Consider the following 13,618-nt stretch of genomic DNA (forward strand, 5'->3'; position numbering starts at 1 on the left):
ACTGCACTGTGCTGCACTGTGCAGTAAGTTCACACTGATCACTTCTCTTGGAACTTCACTGCCTGGGTGAATGGAGACTATACACACAGATGCATCAGACACCCCCATTCTGCTGTGCGTTGTACAGGGAAGGTCGGAAGTTGTAGGTGTACAGTCTTTCAGGGAACACTGTCCATCATTATCAGTCTATTCACCAAGGACCTGCTGAAGAGTTCCCAAGGAGCCCCAAGGTTCCCCTAAATACAATTTGAAAACCACTCTTTGGGGAAATGTAGGTCAAGAGCATTGACTATTAATACCTGTAGAATACAATCACCATAGACAAGTTTAAGCAGCCACCTATATACTAGCCAACATGGTGCAGTGGTTAGTGTCTAACTAGGACTGGTGAGATCTGGGTTCAAATCCCCACTCAGCCATGAACCTCACCTTGGGCCAGTCACACGTTCTCTAAGCCTAAGTTGTGGGGATAAAAAGGAGGACAGAAGTTGAGCGATGTATACTACACTGAGGTCAAAATGTAGTAAATGGAGCAGCAGGTAAAATACTAACTTGCCTTTGAACAGATAGTCATTGTGCTAATTAAAAGGCCATGAGGTTGACATGTAAAATAAAGCCTTTCCACACACGTACAGTCCCTGCAATTCAAAACTTGGGTTGCATTCACACATTGAGGAATATGGTGCAACCATTGCACTAAAGCAATCTTTTGCAGCTGGCTGGGCTTGTCCACATCCAGTTGGAAACGAATGCTATAGCATAACTGTAGCAAAACGGCCAATGAGGTATGGCTTCAGTCCATTTCAAACCCATGACTCAAATACCATGACCTTTTAAAATCAAAACAAGTGTCCAAACACAACAAGCAGAAAAGCACTTCTTAAAACCAAACAGGTCTACTATTGGTTCAGCGTTTTAACAAGGCATGATCAGAGCCCAGGTTTATCACTAGAAGTCAAGTCTTAGAGAAACAGGTGGACTTCTAAGTACAGAGCAGCCCAGCTATACACATCAAAGTGGGAGGAGGCGCTAAGCACAGCATCAGTTTAAAAGCTGCTGTTAAGAGAGTGCTCTTGAGCTTTTAATATAATTTTAATGCTTTTGGAATTAACATAGCAAACTCCAGGAATTGGAGAAACTGAACGCTGCTGGGCAAATCCCCAGCACTTTACGACTGCTCACACACACACACACACACACACACACACACACACACACACAAAGTGGATGAAGAATTTCCTTACAGACCTTTTTTGACCATTCTGCCAGCCACAGTGAACTGTGTTGAGTCATTGGCTGCTCCTTTTCCCTTCGCTTTCCAAGCTTCTTCGCGGACGCTAATCAGGTGTTTTCTTTCTTCTATTGTCATTTGACTTTCAGAGCTATCTGACATCCTCTGTATTGTTTTGTTTTTTTGAAAAAAACCCAGAAACCAAGAAGAAGCGTAGTTGATTATAAATGCCATATAATACCACAGTAATGAAGTTTATTATACACCCCCAATGCACAGAAACCAAACGAAATACAGACATACTCATACACCACTTTTAGCCTATAAATACTACTGACCATTTTAGCATACTGACTGATTTAACATACACATTTCCTCCCTCCCTTCCTATAGAGGTACCTTTTCGCTATTGTTAGGTGACATTTTACCATCTTTGGTCTAGCCAATCATGTTCACTACAGCTGCAAAACTTAATGTAGTGCAATACAATTTACCTACCTTTTAAAAGGCTTGTCAATAAGCTAACAACATAGGTAGCTGATGCCGTATAAAGGAATTTATTCACCTCCTCTAATCTCTTCTATACGAAGAAGCTTCCAACACACACAAGGTTCACAGTTGTGTGAAATGAAGCCAGCTCTGTGACCTTCTGCCTCTATGAGCACCTTGGAACCATCCTGGTTTTGCTAAGAGTATCATCTTGCTATTTTAAATATCTTTCCCCTAAAGCTGCTTATAATGCTGGGGGGTTGCCTCTCCCTTCAGAAACTCTTCCTATGTTGCTTTCAAAAGCTGCAGCAGAGAGGAGCAGCTGCAAGCCAGAGGCACCTCAGCATCACAACATCGCCTGAGAATGGGTACAATAAAAAGGGGAAAAAAAGAGCTCAACTTGCACTATTACATTCCCTGTTAGCGACATTAGAGGATCGACTTCTTTAGGTGGCTATATTTAGACGCTCGCAAGCAGTCTGAATTTGTTTTATGTGTAATTGATAGGATATGGCAGCAGATCAGATTATGGGCCACTGCAGTGTGGTTATAGAGGTGAATGGTACCTCCAGGGTGACAGTTTCAACCGGCATTCTCATGAACAGAATGAATTTTTTTCAGCCTTATTTCATGCGCATGTGTGCACCAGGGACACAATATATATGTTGCTGTTCATGTGCATGTCAGTTTTAGTACTACCATGAAATGGCTGCATTAACCAAAGGGTAACTTAGTGCAATGGGCATACCATAGCCTTCCAGGGAGCCAGAATTTAACTCTGCTACTGTTTTTGCCCCCCTTTCATATCAGCAACAGGGGCATACTAGAGTTGTCACAACACACAAAGTCCCCAAGAAAACGAATTCCCCACAAGAGGGCATACCATAGCCTTCCAGGGAGCCAGTTCTTTCTTTAGCTGTTGCGCACACTGTGAGAATTTAACTCTGCTACTGTTTCCCCCCCCCTTTCATAGCAGCAAAGGGGGCATACTAGAGTTGTCACAACACACAAAGTCCCCAAGAAAACGAATTCCCCACAAGACTGTACCCATACTACACTTAGAGATGCTGCTTTGTAAATGGTCATCAGTCAGAGAGAAAGTGGTTACAAAATATGTAGGTTCCTTCTCCTCCTCAAACATTTGATATCACCCTTTCCAGCCAGGTTAAGTCAATAGCTGTACTTGGCGATCATTCTCTCAACTAAGTATCAAGCTGTTCTGGGCTGATTTTTACGCTGCAGAATATTTGGAGTAAGTACTTGCCAGGGCTAAATGCTTCACATTTTCAGACCAGTCCTTACCCATCAAGAAGTAAGGATCTCCTGAGGTGGCCAGCACACTTAGCAATGGCGTGCCAATTCTGAGATGTCTAGAAGAGTATTTGTGTTTCCTTCTCCCTCCCTTTAAAGGTGTACAGCTGTTTTGTGAGAAGTACAACCAGACCCTGGTTAAGCACTTGGATATGAGGCAGTACTAAAAAAGGCTGAGTAAATAAGAAACATGTTCTGGGACACTTTGAGAGCTAAGGAGCACTCAGAGTCCCATTTTGCTAAGTTCTAAGCATCTGCTCTTATACAGGAACTTACTTGACCCCTTCTGACTGCCAGAAAGGTAATGGGGTTCATGCAGAAACATCACAGCTAGTCCAGGGAGAGAACACTGCCAAAGAGTTACACTTATTCTTGTGGCAAATGGAACCTTCCAAGAACCAGTGCAAATAGAAAGCATAAAAAACACAGCTTTGGTTCATTAAACAGAGTTTGCAGGTCATTAATTCAGATAACCAGCCTACGGCTCAGTATGTTTGTTTACAAAGACCCAAGAGGACCCAGACAATAAATGGGATTCATTTCAGCCTTAGAAGAACAAAAGCACAGCAACACAATATAGTGTGCAATCGTATTCCCAAATAATATAAAAGCACAGAGTGCTCAAAGTTAAATGATCGCAGTTCGCATTTGGTCAGACTCAAATTTAGTCTGTGGTCCACTCACTACCTTTAGATATGTAACGGCTGCAGAAAGTATTTGATACTGTGCTTGAAACTGAGGTATTACAGCCAGCTATCAATCATTCAGAAAGTATTTGATACTGTGCTTGAAACCGAGGAATTACAGCCAGTTATCAATCATTACTAACAACAGAGTCCTTACAAATAAAGATAAAACCATTACTGAACGGGTCTAATATTTGCTCTGTCCTGGGATGCTTTTCCTCTATTGAAAAAGAAGTGGGACGGTTCTTGGTTCGCCTGAAAAGAAGTGTAACTCCTCACCCCCTTCTGAGCACTCAACTAGGCCAAAGGCAAGATAAACTGTATATAATGCAACCTCTATTCTGTGTCATGAATAAGTCCTCATTATCCACTTCGAGTCTTTTTGAGAAAGGCTGACTGTAAATGCTAGAAAATAAATGTTCAGACTGTGCTTCTCCAGTCTCTGTCCTTGAAATGAGAGGCTGCTAGCTTTAGTGCTTCATTTTAAAGACTTCTCCTCTATCAGTCAGACATCCAAACACGCCAGCCTTAAACATCTGGTTCGGTGCTCAATCAGGAAAGGAAAGCTTTCTGAGAAAGCTAACCGCTCCATTAAAAAGTGATGTAGCGTGATTAGCATCTTCTAAACTTGCTTCAGCGGGGAGGGCGGGGTACAAATAAAATCAATCAATCAATAAAAATCATTTTACTTTTTAGAATCTATACAAATAATAGGCACTGGGGATGGCTGCATTTCTGAAAACACAGGAGAGTGGAAATGCTTTGGAGAATAAGCACGGGTCACAGAGGCTGAAAGATACCCAACACTGGAAACAAATGCATCAGCTCTGCAAGTTATGCCAACTTTTAAAACCCTAACTAAGGGCGCTGCTTGCATGCATTTACAAAGGTATAATGCAATGCATCGCCTTTCTGCAATGGTGTGCATTTGACAAAGCTCTAGAATCTTGCCAAAATGTACACCTCTATACACTGACCGTGTCCCTACACCCAATCACGAATTAGCAATGAGTTTCAAAACTGAGTTTTATCTCATTCCTTCCTAAGCTAAAGAAACAAGACAGTGGAGTCAACATTTCACCTTCCATCTCCAGGGGTGATGTTCAAAGACCAGGGGGCTTGGCTCTCTCAAACTAGCACTACTGACCTTAAGGAAAGAAGAAACAGAAGGTTCAGAAAGAGAGTAAAGGCTGATAACAGAACAGAAACATGAAGCATCCCATCCCAACTCTTTAAAGAAACAAAAACCAGAGGGAGTGCAGCTTTTGACCTACAACATCAAGTGATGGCTTGCTTATATGAATCAGTCATTCAAGGACACCACCTGGGTCTGACTACCCAATTAAACTTAAAGGGTAGATTCCAGTTGGCCATTCTCTGGCTATAAGTTTGAACCCTGCCTGCCATTCTAACGTATTTGATAAAGTGTGCGTGCACATGAAAGCTCATACCTTGAATAAACTTTTGTTGGTCTTAAAGGTGCCATTGGACTCTAAACTTACAGGGGTAGTCCTTGATGGATCATTGACCTGGATGGCTGCTGGTAGCCAGAAGCAAGCAGTGCCAACCCACAGAAGCTCTGCCGGCACTGTGGTGGCCACGCGACTCAGATCTGGCCAGTGGTGCCACTGATGGATGACAGCTGGCCTGTTGCCTTCCCGTGGCAGCAGTGCAAGAAGAGGTAATGGGTGAACCAACACCCATCATTGGTGCCACTGGGAGGGTCTGAGCTGAGTAGTCCCTGCAGCACTGGCTCCTAATACCATATAGGTCACACAGTTGGGCTTGCTCCTAGTCCACTTTAAATTACCAGTCTGCCCCCAAATACCATTATATCCCCAAGCTACAAAACATAACCTTCCCCCAACCAGTGCAATGCATAGCCTTAAACCCTGGTCACTTCTCCTCCATGGCACTACAGCAATTGGGTATATATACCTCCTATACCAATCAGCAATCTGCCCCAGATTAATTTGTAAACCACTGGGGGTTTATGTTATAAAGACCAACAGGTAATCATAGGCCAATTGATAATATACATATGTACATACATTTTCCCCCCTTTTGGCCTCCAGTTTCGTAAGGGTTGGGAAAGCAATGGACACACACATAAATAGCCAATTGCTGCTGTTTCTGCTCCTGGGCAGGTAACTCTCTTGTCTAAGCATGGATGGAAGTATGAGAATGTGCACCGCACAGCAAATATAGCAACAAAAGGAAACAAAAAAATAAGATAAGGCTCCACCCACTCCTGGCTATTAGAATGTTAAATAGGGATTGAGTAGCACAACACTTGTGGGATATTTCACAGATGCCTTTTTGTATCCACAATGCATTTTTTAAGAGTATGGCTAATGCATCCTACTACCAGGAACCAGCAATTTTACATTTAAGTAAATAGCCTCTGGAAATGGAACTAGGCAAACTGAGTAATCCACCGGGGAGACATTCTCCTGTTTCCACAAATGGGGTTGATATGAATTAATGGTTGCTAATTAGTGAAGTAACCCTGACCTGGACATCCCGAAGAAGATAAGCAGGGTCTACCTTGGCTAGTATTTGGATGGGAGACCTCCAAGGAATACCAGGGTTGTGATGCGGAGGCAAGCAATGACAAACCACCTCTAAACATCTCTTGCCTTGAAAACCCTACAGGGTCACCATACGTCAGCTGTGATTTGATGGCAAAAAAAAATTACAAAGTGTCTGGGCCCCCCTCCTGGAGGTTGTGATCTCAGCTATGCTAGAAAAATGTGAGTATGGACTCTCTGAAACCAAAGACAATTATCAACAGTTAAATTGTGTGATCCTGCAGTTCAAAATTCAGCCATCCCATTGAGCAGCACATTGGAAATCAGCCTTAGATGTTAAAACAACTGGGCTTTATACAGCTTATTTTTGGTGGAGAGGGATGCAGGGAGAAGAGACCGTCTACAGACACATTAGATTGGGAGAGTGAACATAACGGAATGCTCCATTTTTGTTCTGTTGATTTTTAGGTGTACAAAAAGGGAGGTAGGGAGAGAAAGAGAAAAGATTGAGCAGGAGTAAAAATGGGACAGTGATAGACAGACACACACACAGAGATGCAAAGGGGACACGATACATCCTCTGTGTAATGAATGCTCAACAAATCATTGCAAGACCTGTTTAGAGTGTGCAAGATTTGCTCACCTGATTAATAGGTACAAAGGGATGGAATTTATGGGCAGCAGCTATAGCAGGAGAATAAGTAGAAGCATAGACAGGTTCCTATGGACAGGGCAGAAGCATATGAGAGAATTAGAAAGAAACGGAAATGATGTGCAAGGTCATAAGGGGGGAGGGAGAGAGAGAGAGAGCAATCACTTCAAGTTAAACAACAATAGGGCAGTTCTCATCCTTAGCTTTCAAAATTTTGTTCTTTCCTTAACACAAATAAGCCATAATAAGAAAATACACATACAGTATGTTTACTGAATCCACTCCCATGCAATAATTAAAAGGGTTAGTGACAACCAAATGGCCATGTGCTCTGAAAGAAAGCCACAAGCATGAGGAAGAGCATATCTGATGCTCAAAGGTCCAGCGACCCATTAACCACAATGACAATGCTTTCGGGGGCAACTGTTCAGCTTCCACTGAAAACCAGAACTATGACCTTGGTACGCCATCACCATAAATGCGGCTGGAAAGGAATACTGACCACACCTAGGGTTGGGGGGAGGTCAGGCTTACCCAAAGCAGCTTAGACATGGCATTATCATCGGTACCTCCTCCTTCTTCCTATAGGTTAAAACAAACAGGAAACATTGCAGAGGGAGATAGGAAGGCACAGCGGCAGAGAGTCGCATTCCAAGTGCCACCGCTCTCGGTCTGATTAAAACGTGCAATGGGTGCACGGCACCGTATGCAAGTGGAGATTGCAACAGCAAAGCAGGCTGCTAAGCCAGTGGTGCTTGCTTTAGCACTGTTCTAGGCATCAAGACTGGGCATGAGCCATAATAAAGACTAGCTCTAGGGCTATTGTACGGCCCTGGAAACAGCTGAGTGCCAACGATCAGAAGCTTCCTTTTTGGAGGAGCCTACTGCTGGAATGAAACATGTTTCTAACCCCATTGGTCAATTTAATATGCCAACGGCATAATCCAGAGGTCAGTGAATAATCTGGGACTCTATACTGCCTAGGAAAGAAGAGCAGATGTTTCTGCACAAATAAACACACAAGAAACCACTCAGACCCATGTTTCTAATCTAGCAGAAGACTGGATCATATTCTTGTATGATTACAAATGTGTACAGGGGAAGGGAAACAAACCAAGGCAGCAACGGTGATGTTTAAACTGATACATTCTAGTTATGATTTGAATCACATCAAGAATCATGAACATTCTGAACCAAATATGCTTTTCTTCCCTATGTGTGAAAACAGTTTTAAGTGGTCTGGAGGCCTCTGAAAGAGGGAAAGTACTATTGAAATGAAGTTATGGGCTTTTCCGCATTCGCATTTTCCTCCCTTGTGTATTCCTGTTGCCTTGGGTTTTTCTCCCCTGTTCTGCATGTGTTTTGCTCCCTCTAGTGGTCGATTTGCTACTACATCTCTTTGTGTCCGTCATATTTCCCTGCAGGTTTAAGCTTCAGGTTTTTATACTGGACATAAAGTGATGGAATATTAAACCGACTAGAGGGAGCAAAATGCGTGCAGAACAGGAAAAAACTCCCAAAGCAACAGGAACATACAAGCGAGGGAAATGAGAATGTGGGAAAGCCTGAGGTTGTTCTACAGGAATGGTTGCCACAAGTATTGTATGACCATTCTAGGTTGCAAAAATAAATCCTTAAAATCTACCTACTAATAACTATTTTGGGTTGGTAACAGAACAATATATATTTTAGCATTCTCCTAAACATATTGCCCTCTACAATATACCTATGATTTCACAGTATTTTACTTCTGTGAACATTTCTTATTACTGCTGCTTTATGTAACACTCTAAATGCAACTAAGACATTTTTTACATTATTCTAAAACAGTGTACCTAAGCATTAGAGGAATATCCATAACTCCTGAAAAAAGGAAAATCTCATCTATAGGCAAATATCTGCAGCCAAATTTAATTTAACTTGAGCCATAGTTAAATGCCAAAAAGTGTTGCAGTTACACTCCATTTGGGGGCTGTATAACCTCGCAAAGAGAACCTTCTGAGTTTTACAAGCTGCCACGCAGGATGCACAGGCAAATCATGCCAAGCAAAATCAGTCACAGTCTCTAAAAGCCACATACTATGGATAGGAGAACAGCTGATCAACAGCATTCATAATCTTCATGAACAACACAAATATCCTCTCCCTAGCATTGCTCATTTCCTAAGTGATTTCCAGGATGAAACATGTGTAGCTTCAGGGCAGGGTTGAGCTGCCAGAGTAATTTTTACTCGCATGAGAATTAATACTGTCTTTCATAAAATATCAAAAAGATTCCAGACTGACTGCACCCAGTCACTGAGCTCTTAAGACGCTGCACTGACTTGCCCTAACTCACTACCACACAAGATGGCTATCCAGTAACTGTTGTTTGGAATGCAAGACCATTTAGTACATGAGACTTAGCATCTCTAAGGAAGGTTTATTTTCAAATTCCCTTGTGCACCAGTGTCTTTGGCTATGCAGTGCTAGACAACCTATTGACCATGAATTGTCTAAACGCGGGGTTCAACAGAAAACTGTGTGTGTCCCAAAAAAATGGAGTTTGCGTTGAAAGTGGGGATAATATTTGTATCTATAAGGGACTTGGTGATAATTGAAGGAAATGGAGCTTCTCGGCCAAGAGAGAAACTGTGAGGGAGGATTCTTTTCAGCTGGAATGTAAATGACAGCTGAAAACTGACAGTTGGGACATGCAGGGTGGGGGTGAGGAGTGACTGAAGAGGAAAGGGGTAACTTCAGGGACAGAGTAAATCAGGCCCTGAGAAAGCTGAGGCAAGTGGCCCCTACAGCACTGGCAAAGCAACAGGGGCTTGCTTTGCTTGGACCTGGGAAACGATTCCCACAACTGTTTTACCACTGTTGTCACAGTCCGGGTCCACATGGCCCTGGCCTGCCAGCACAAGCACAGCAGGCTAGAGACTGACTTTAAGAAACAACAAATTGTAAACTAGGAAGTCACAGGGATTACAAGATTATGGCAACAGACCACTACAATGTTATTATGCTTCAGCAATAACAAGCAAAAACCCTCAAATACCCTCTGGTGGTGTGGCAAGGGAAATGGTGCTGTTGAAAAAAGAAAAATGGCACAGATGTGGGTGGGACATCAAAAACACATGTCTTCTCATTCTGATGGCATGCTTGGACTGCATTTGCAAAACAATGTGCCAAGGATGGAGAAAGCCTGGAAAGTGGACGACTGGAGGATGACATAGGGATGCTCCCCACTTCCAAAAGAACAAGAAATCTGCACTGCAGTTTGGAATAGAGATGTGAGGGCCCAGGGAGGGGGTACAGAAGAATTCTGGGGTGTTCCCGCCCTCAAGGACTTTCCCCCCATTTTTTTCTGACAAAAAATTCAAAAAATTTTGGGGAGCCCTGAGAAAAAAATCTTATACTGTAGACATAAATGATTTTTAAAAAGATTTTTTAAAAAACTAAAAATTTTGGAAACAATTAATATATTATAATATAAATTTGGCTATTACCTCTAAGGTCCTAGAGGGAAAATATAGAAAGATACCATATGAAGACAGGTGCTGCCCATGTTCCTTGGGAGAAGTGGAATCAATGCCCCATATGTTCTTCCGCTGTCCCTTTCATCAAGTTTATAGGGATAAGCTTATCTCCCCTCTCTTAGATAGGCCAGCACTTGATGCAGATAGTGCTGATCTAGAGAGACTTCTGACAGAGGAAAATCAGCAAAACTCCAGAAAAATAGCTAAATTCTGCTTGCAGCTGGTAAAATTCCACGATAAAAACCCTCAATCACCTTTTGCATGACTTATAATTAGTTTAGTTTTAGACATTTTCATAGTTATTCAGATACTAGGAGCATGGCCCATTGTAGGACCAATACAACGAGCCCTAGAAAGACGTGAGACCTGCCTGCGCCCCTAGCCTGGACGCGCCGCCGACACCCTGGGACGGCGGCACGGGCAGCCACAGTGTTCCTGCGCGGGCAGCATCCTCCGGGCTGGCTCCACCGCTGGCAGCCTTGGCGGCACAACAGCGGGTTGCAGGGTGGCCATGTGCATTGGCCCTGGGCCGCCAACGGCCGGCGCAGTGGGAGTAGCGGCATCAGCATGAGGGCCCTCCGCCTGACGTGGCGGTTTAGAAAGACGTGAGACCTGCCTGCGCCCCTAGCCTGGACGCGCCCCTGACACCCCGGGCTGGCGGTACAGGCCGCCACGATGTTCCTGCGCGGGCGGCATCCTCCGGGCTGGCTCCACCGCTGGCCACCCTGGCGGCACAACAGCAAGTCGCAAGGCGGTCACGCGCATTGGCCCTGGGCCGCCGACGGCCGGCGCAGTGAGAGGAGCGGCATCAGCGTGAGAGCCCTCTGCCTGGCATGGCGGTTGGGCCGTGTGTCAGCCACAAGGAGAATGAGGGCCAGCCCCGCGCTGTCGCCCCCCTGGCGAGACCCCAGGCTTGGGGGCGATGGAAGGTCCCGGCACTGACTCCCTGGCTGGACTGTGTGGGTGCAGGCTGGGCAGCGAGGTGGATTGGGGCTCGGGCAGCGACAACGGGTGCAGGAGGATCGGACTCTGGATGGTCTTTGACCGTAAATAAACATCATTAGTTCAATATAAATTATATAATAAGTTTGGACTATAAGAGCGTTTATCTTCAAATAATACATTTTCTTTTGTTTATTACGTAATTTTTCTTCTACCTTCAACTGTTATTTGTCCCACCTACCAGACAGCAAAGATTATAGACGTGCTATGGTAGAATAGGATGCAACAGTTTATAACTCTCTCTGAAGTATTGGGTATACTTTAAGAAGTATCGGTTTGGTAGGAAAGTATCAAATATATTATAATTTCCCCGCATCCCCTCCCCCCAAAAAAAACAGGATTGATCCCCCCCCCTCCCATGTCTTTGAAATTTTCCCAGATTTTACATTTCTGGTTTGCAATGCCAAGGTGGAGAAAACCCTCCATGTGGATGTAGCCTTAAGTAACCAAAGGTACTGTTAAGGCATTGTTAACATGGTAGTAGAAGCAGAAGCTACAGGACTGTGAAGAGTGGCGGAGTGTGTATGCTAGGTGGAACTAGCAGTCCTGCAAACTTGTCCCAGTTTAGAAGGTCCCAGTAAATTACTGGCCCCAGCTGGACACAACTCTGGCACTAGAAAAACCATGTTTTAAAAAAACTTGTCTACTAACACAAAAACAGCCAGTGCTTCTCAGATGCTACCATATAAATATGCCCATAGTTTATTTATTTATTTATTTTAGACATTTTTACCCCGCCCTCCCCGCAAGCGGGCTCAGTGTCTCACTGTTTCCTGTTTTTAGAAGTAGTTAAGAACTTGCCCCCTCATCTGCATCTTAGGAGTTCTTAGGAGGACATTTTTTTTTTTAAAGACAAAAACAAACAAATACCACCAGAAGAATAGAATAATTAAGGCAGAGATGAACATTGCTTCAAGGACAGTCCATGCTGGCTTTTATATACATTATGTTGACTGAAATGACAAGATCCAATTCAACCGGTTTAGGTTTCCATCAACCCTGACAGCATATAGAGGACTCTTTTGATGCAAAAGTTAAAAGGAACTTAAAACAGTCGGCTTAGAAGCTGTGTGTGTGTGTGTGGGGGGGGTATATTCACAGCAGGTGTGGCAAGTGATGGAAATTTATTTTAGTTCATTTAAGCATGAGCCTTTTAAAAGACCAATTGCTTAAGTTTCACTGAACATGGGTATTAACAAGCCTTTAACAGAAATGCCTCTTTGAGACTCTGAAGGAAACAGATTATCAACTGCAACTACTTAAAGGCGTTCGCAGTTAAAGGCGGTCTTTGTTTCCTTTTGCAACCTCCATAATGACAGCAACTCACCAAACCAACATAGCCTCAAAGACATACACAGCCAGCTCTCAGGCCTCATTAATCAATCAACTAACCCTTCAGTTGATTATACCCTACCAGCTGAAGCTTGACAGCCCAGTCTGAACCTTACAAATGTGTCAAGGGAAGGTTAAGTGGGAAGAATTGTTTAGGTTAAAGAACACTGTCCTGAATTCTTCCTTTCCTTGACCCTCCAAGCGAGAACTTTGATGTTCTTGGCCGACTTCTGCCAGAAGCGCTGTTTTAGGAATAAAAGATTCTTCTGTATCTGAGATACTTCAATAGATTCTAAGATCTTCCTTTCCGCCAGAAGTTGAGTGTAAATTTGTTTATCCCCAGTCCGTTTACGCTCTTTTTCCAGTGTCGCAAGACGGGATAATGTTTCAACTCTGATTGAACTTTTCAATCATCACTATTGGATCATCTGTTAATGGTCTGTAATAACGTTCTCTTAACAGGGGAATTACCTCCCTCCTGGACAGAATCTAATATTGTTGTCATCCCCAAAGACCCCAACAAAGCAACAGATCCGAAGGCGTACAGACCGATTGCTCTTCTGAATAATGATGTAAAAATCTTTACAACTCTACTGGCTAATAAGCTCAAGAATATAATTCCAGAATATGTAGCAGATGATCAAACGGGTTTTATACCTGGAAGACAGCTAACGGATAACATTCACTGCACCCTTAACATTATATCTCATGGCAAACGAACTTCTCAACAAGAATCTCTAGTGCTGGCCCTAGATTTTGAGAAGGCGTTTGACTCGCTGGAAATCCGATATCTACTCTGCTTACTGAATAAGATGGGTTTTGGCAACACGTTCCTGAGGGCTCTACAATCAATATACGCACAA

At 43.4% G+C, this 13,618-nt stretch overlaps 1 protein-coding gene across 6 annotated transcripts in view; it reads right to left on the minus strand.

Annotated features, from left to right (window-relative positions):
- The window catches only part of SVIL (supervillin), an 82,799-nt gene that overhangs the window by 33,264 nt on the left and 35,917 nt on the right, over positions 1 to 13,618 (minus strand). For 4 of the 6 annotated variants that reach the window (XM_015408118.1, XM_015408116.1, XM_015408120.1 and 1 more), the window contains 3 exons: positions 6,892 to 6,969; positions 4,799 to 4,864; positions 1,249 to 1,396 (listed from right to left, as the gene is read on the minus strand). In XM_015408118.1, coding sequence (XP_015263604.1) covers positions 1,249 to 1,396; positions 4,799 to 4,864; positions 6,892 to 6,969 — 292 coding nt within the window. The remainder of the gene's footprint in view (positions 1 to 1,248; positions 1,397 to 4,798; positions 4,865 to 6,891; positions 6,970 to 13,618) is intronic. The other 2 variants (XM_015408117.1, XM_015408121.1) reach the window with 2 other exon arrangements.

This window comes from Gekko japonicus, unplaced genomic scaffold (assembly GCF_001447785.1).
Source record: "Gekko japonicus isolate JY-2015 unplaced genomic scaffold, Gekko_japonicus_V1.1 scaffold87, whole genome shotgun sequence".
Classification (NCBI taxonomy): Eukaryota; Metazoa; Chordata; class Lepidosauria; order Squamata; family Gekkonidae; genus Gekko; species Gekko japonicus.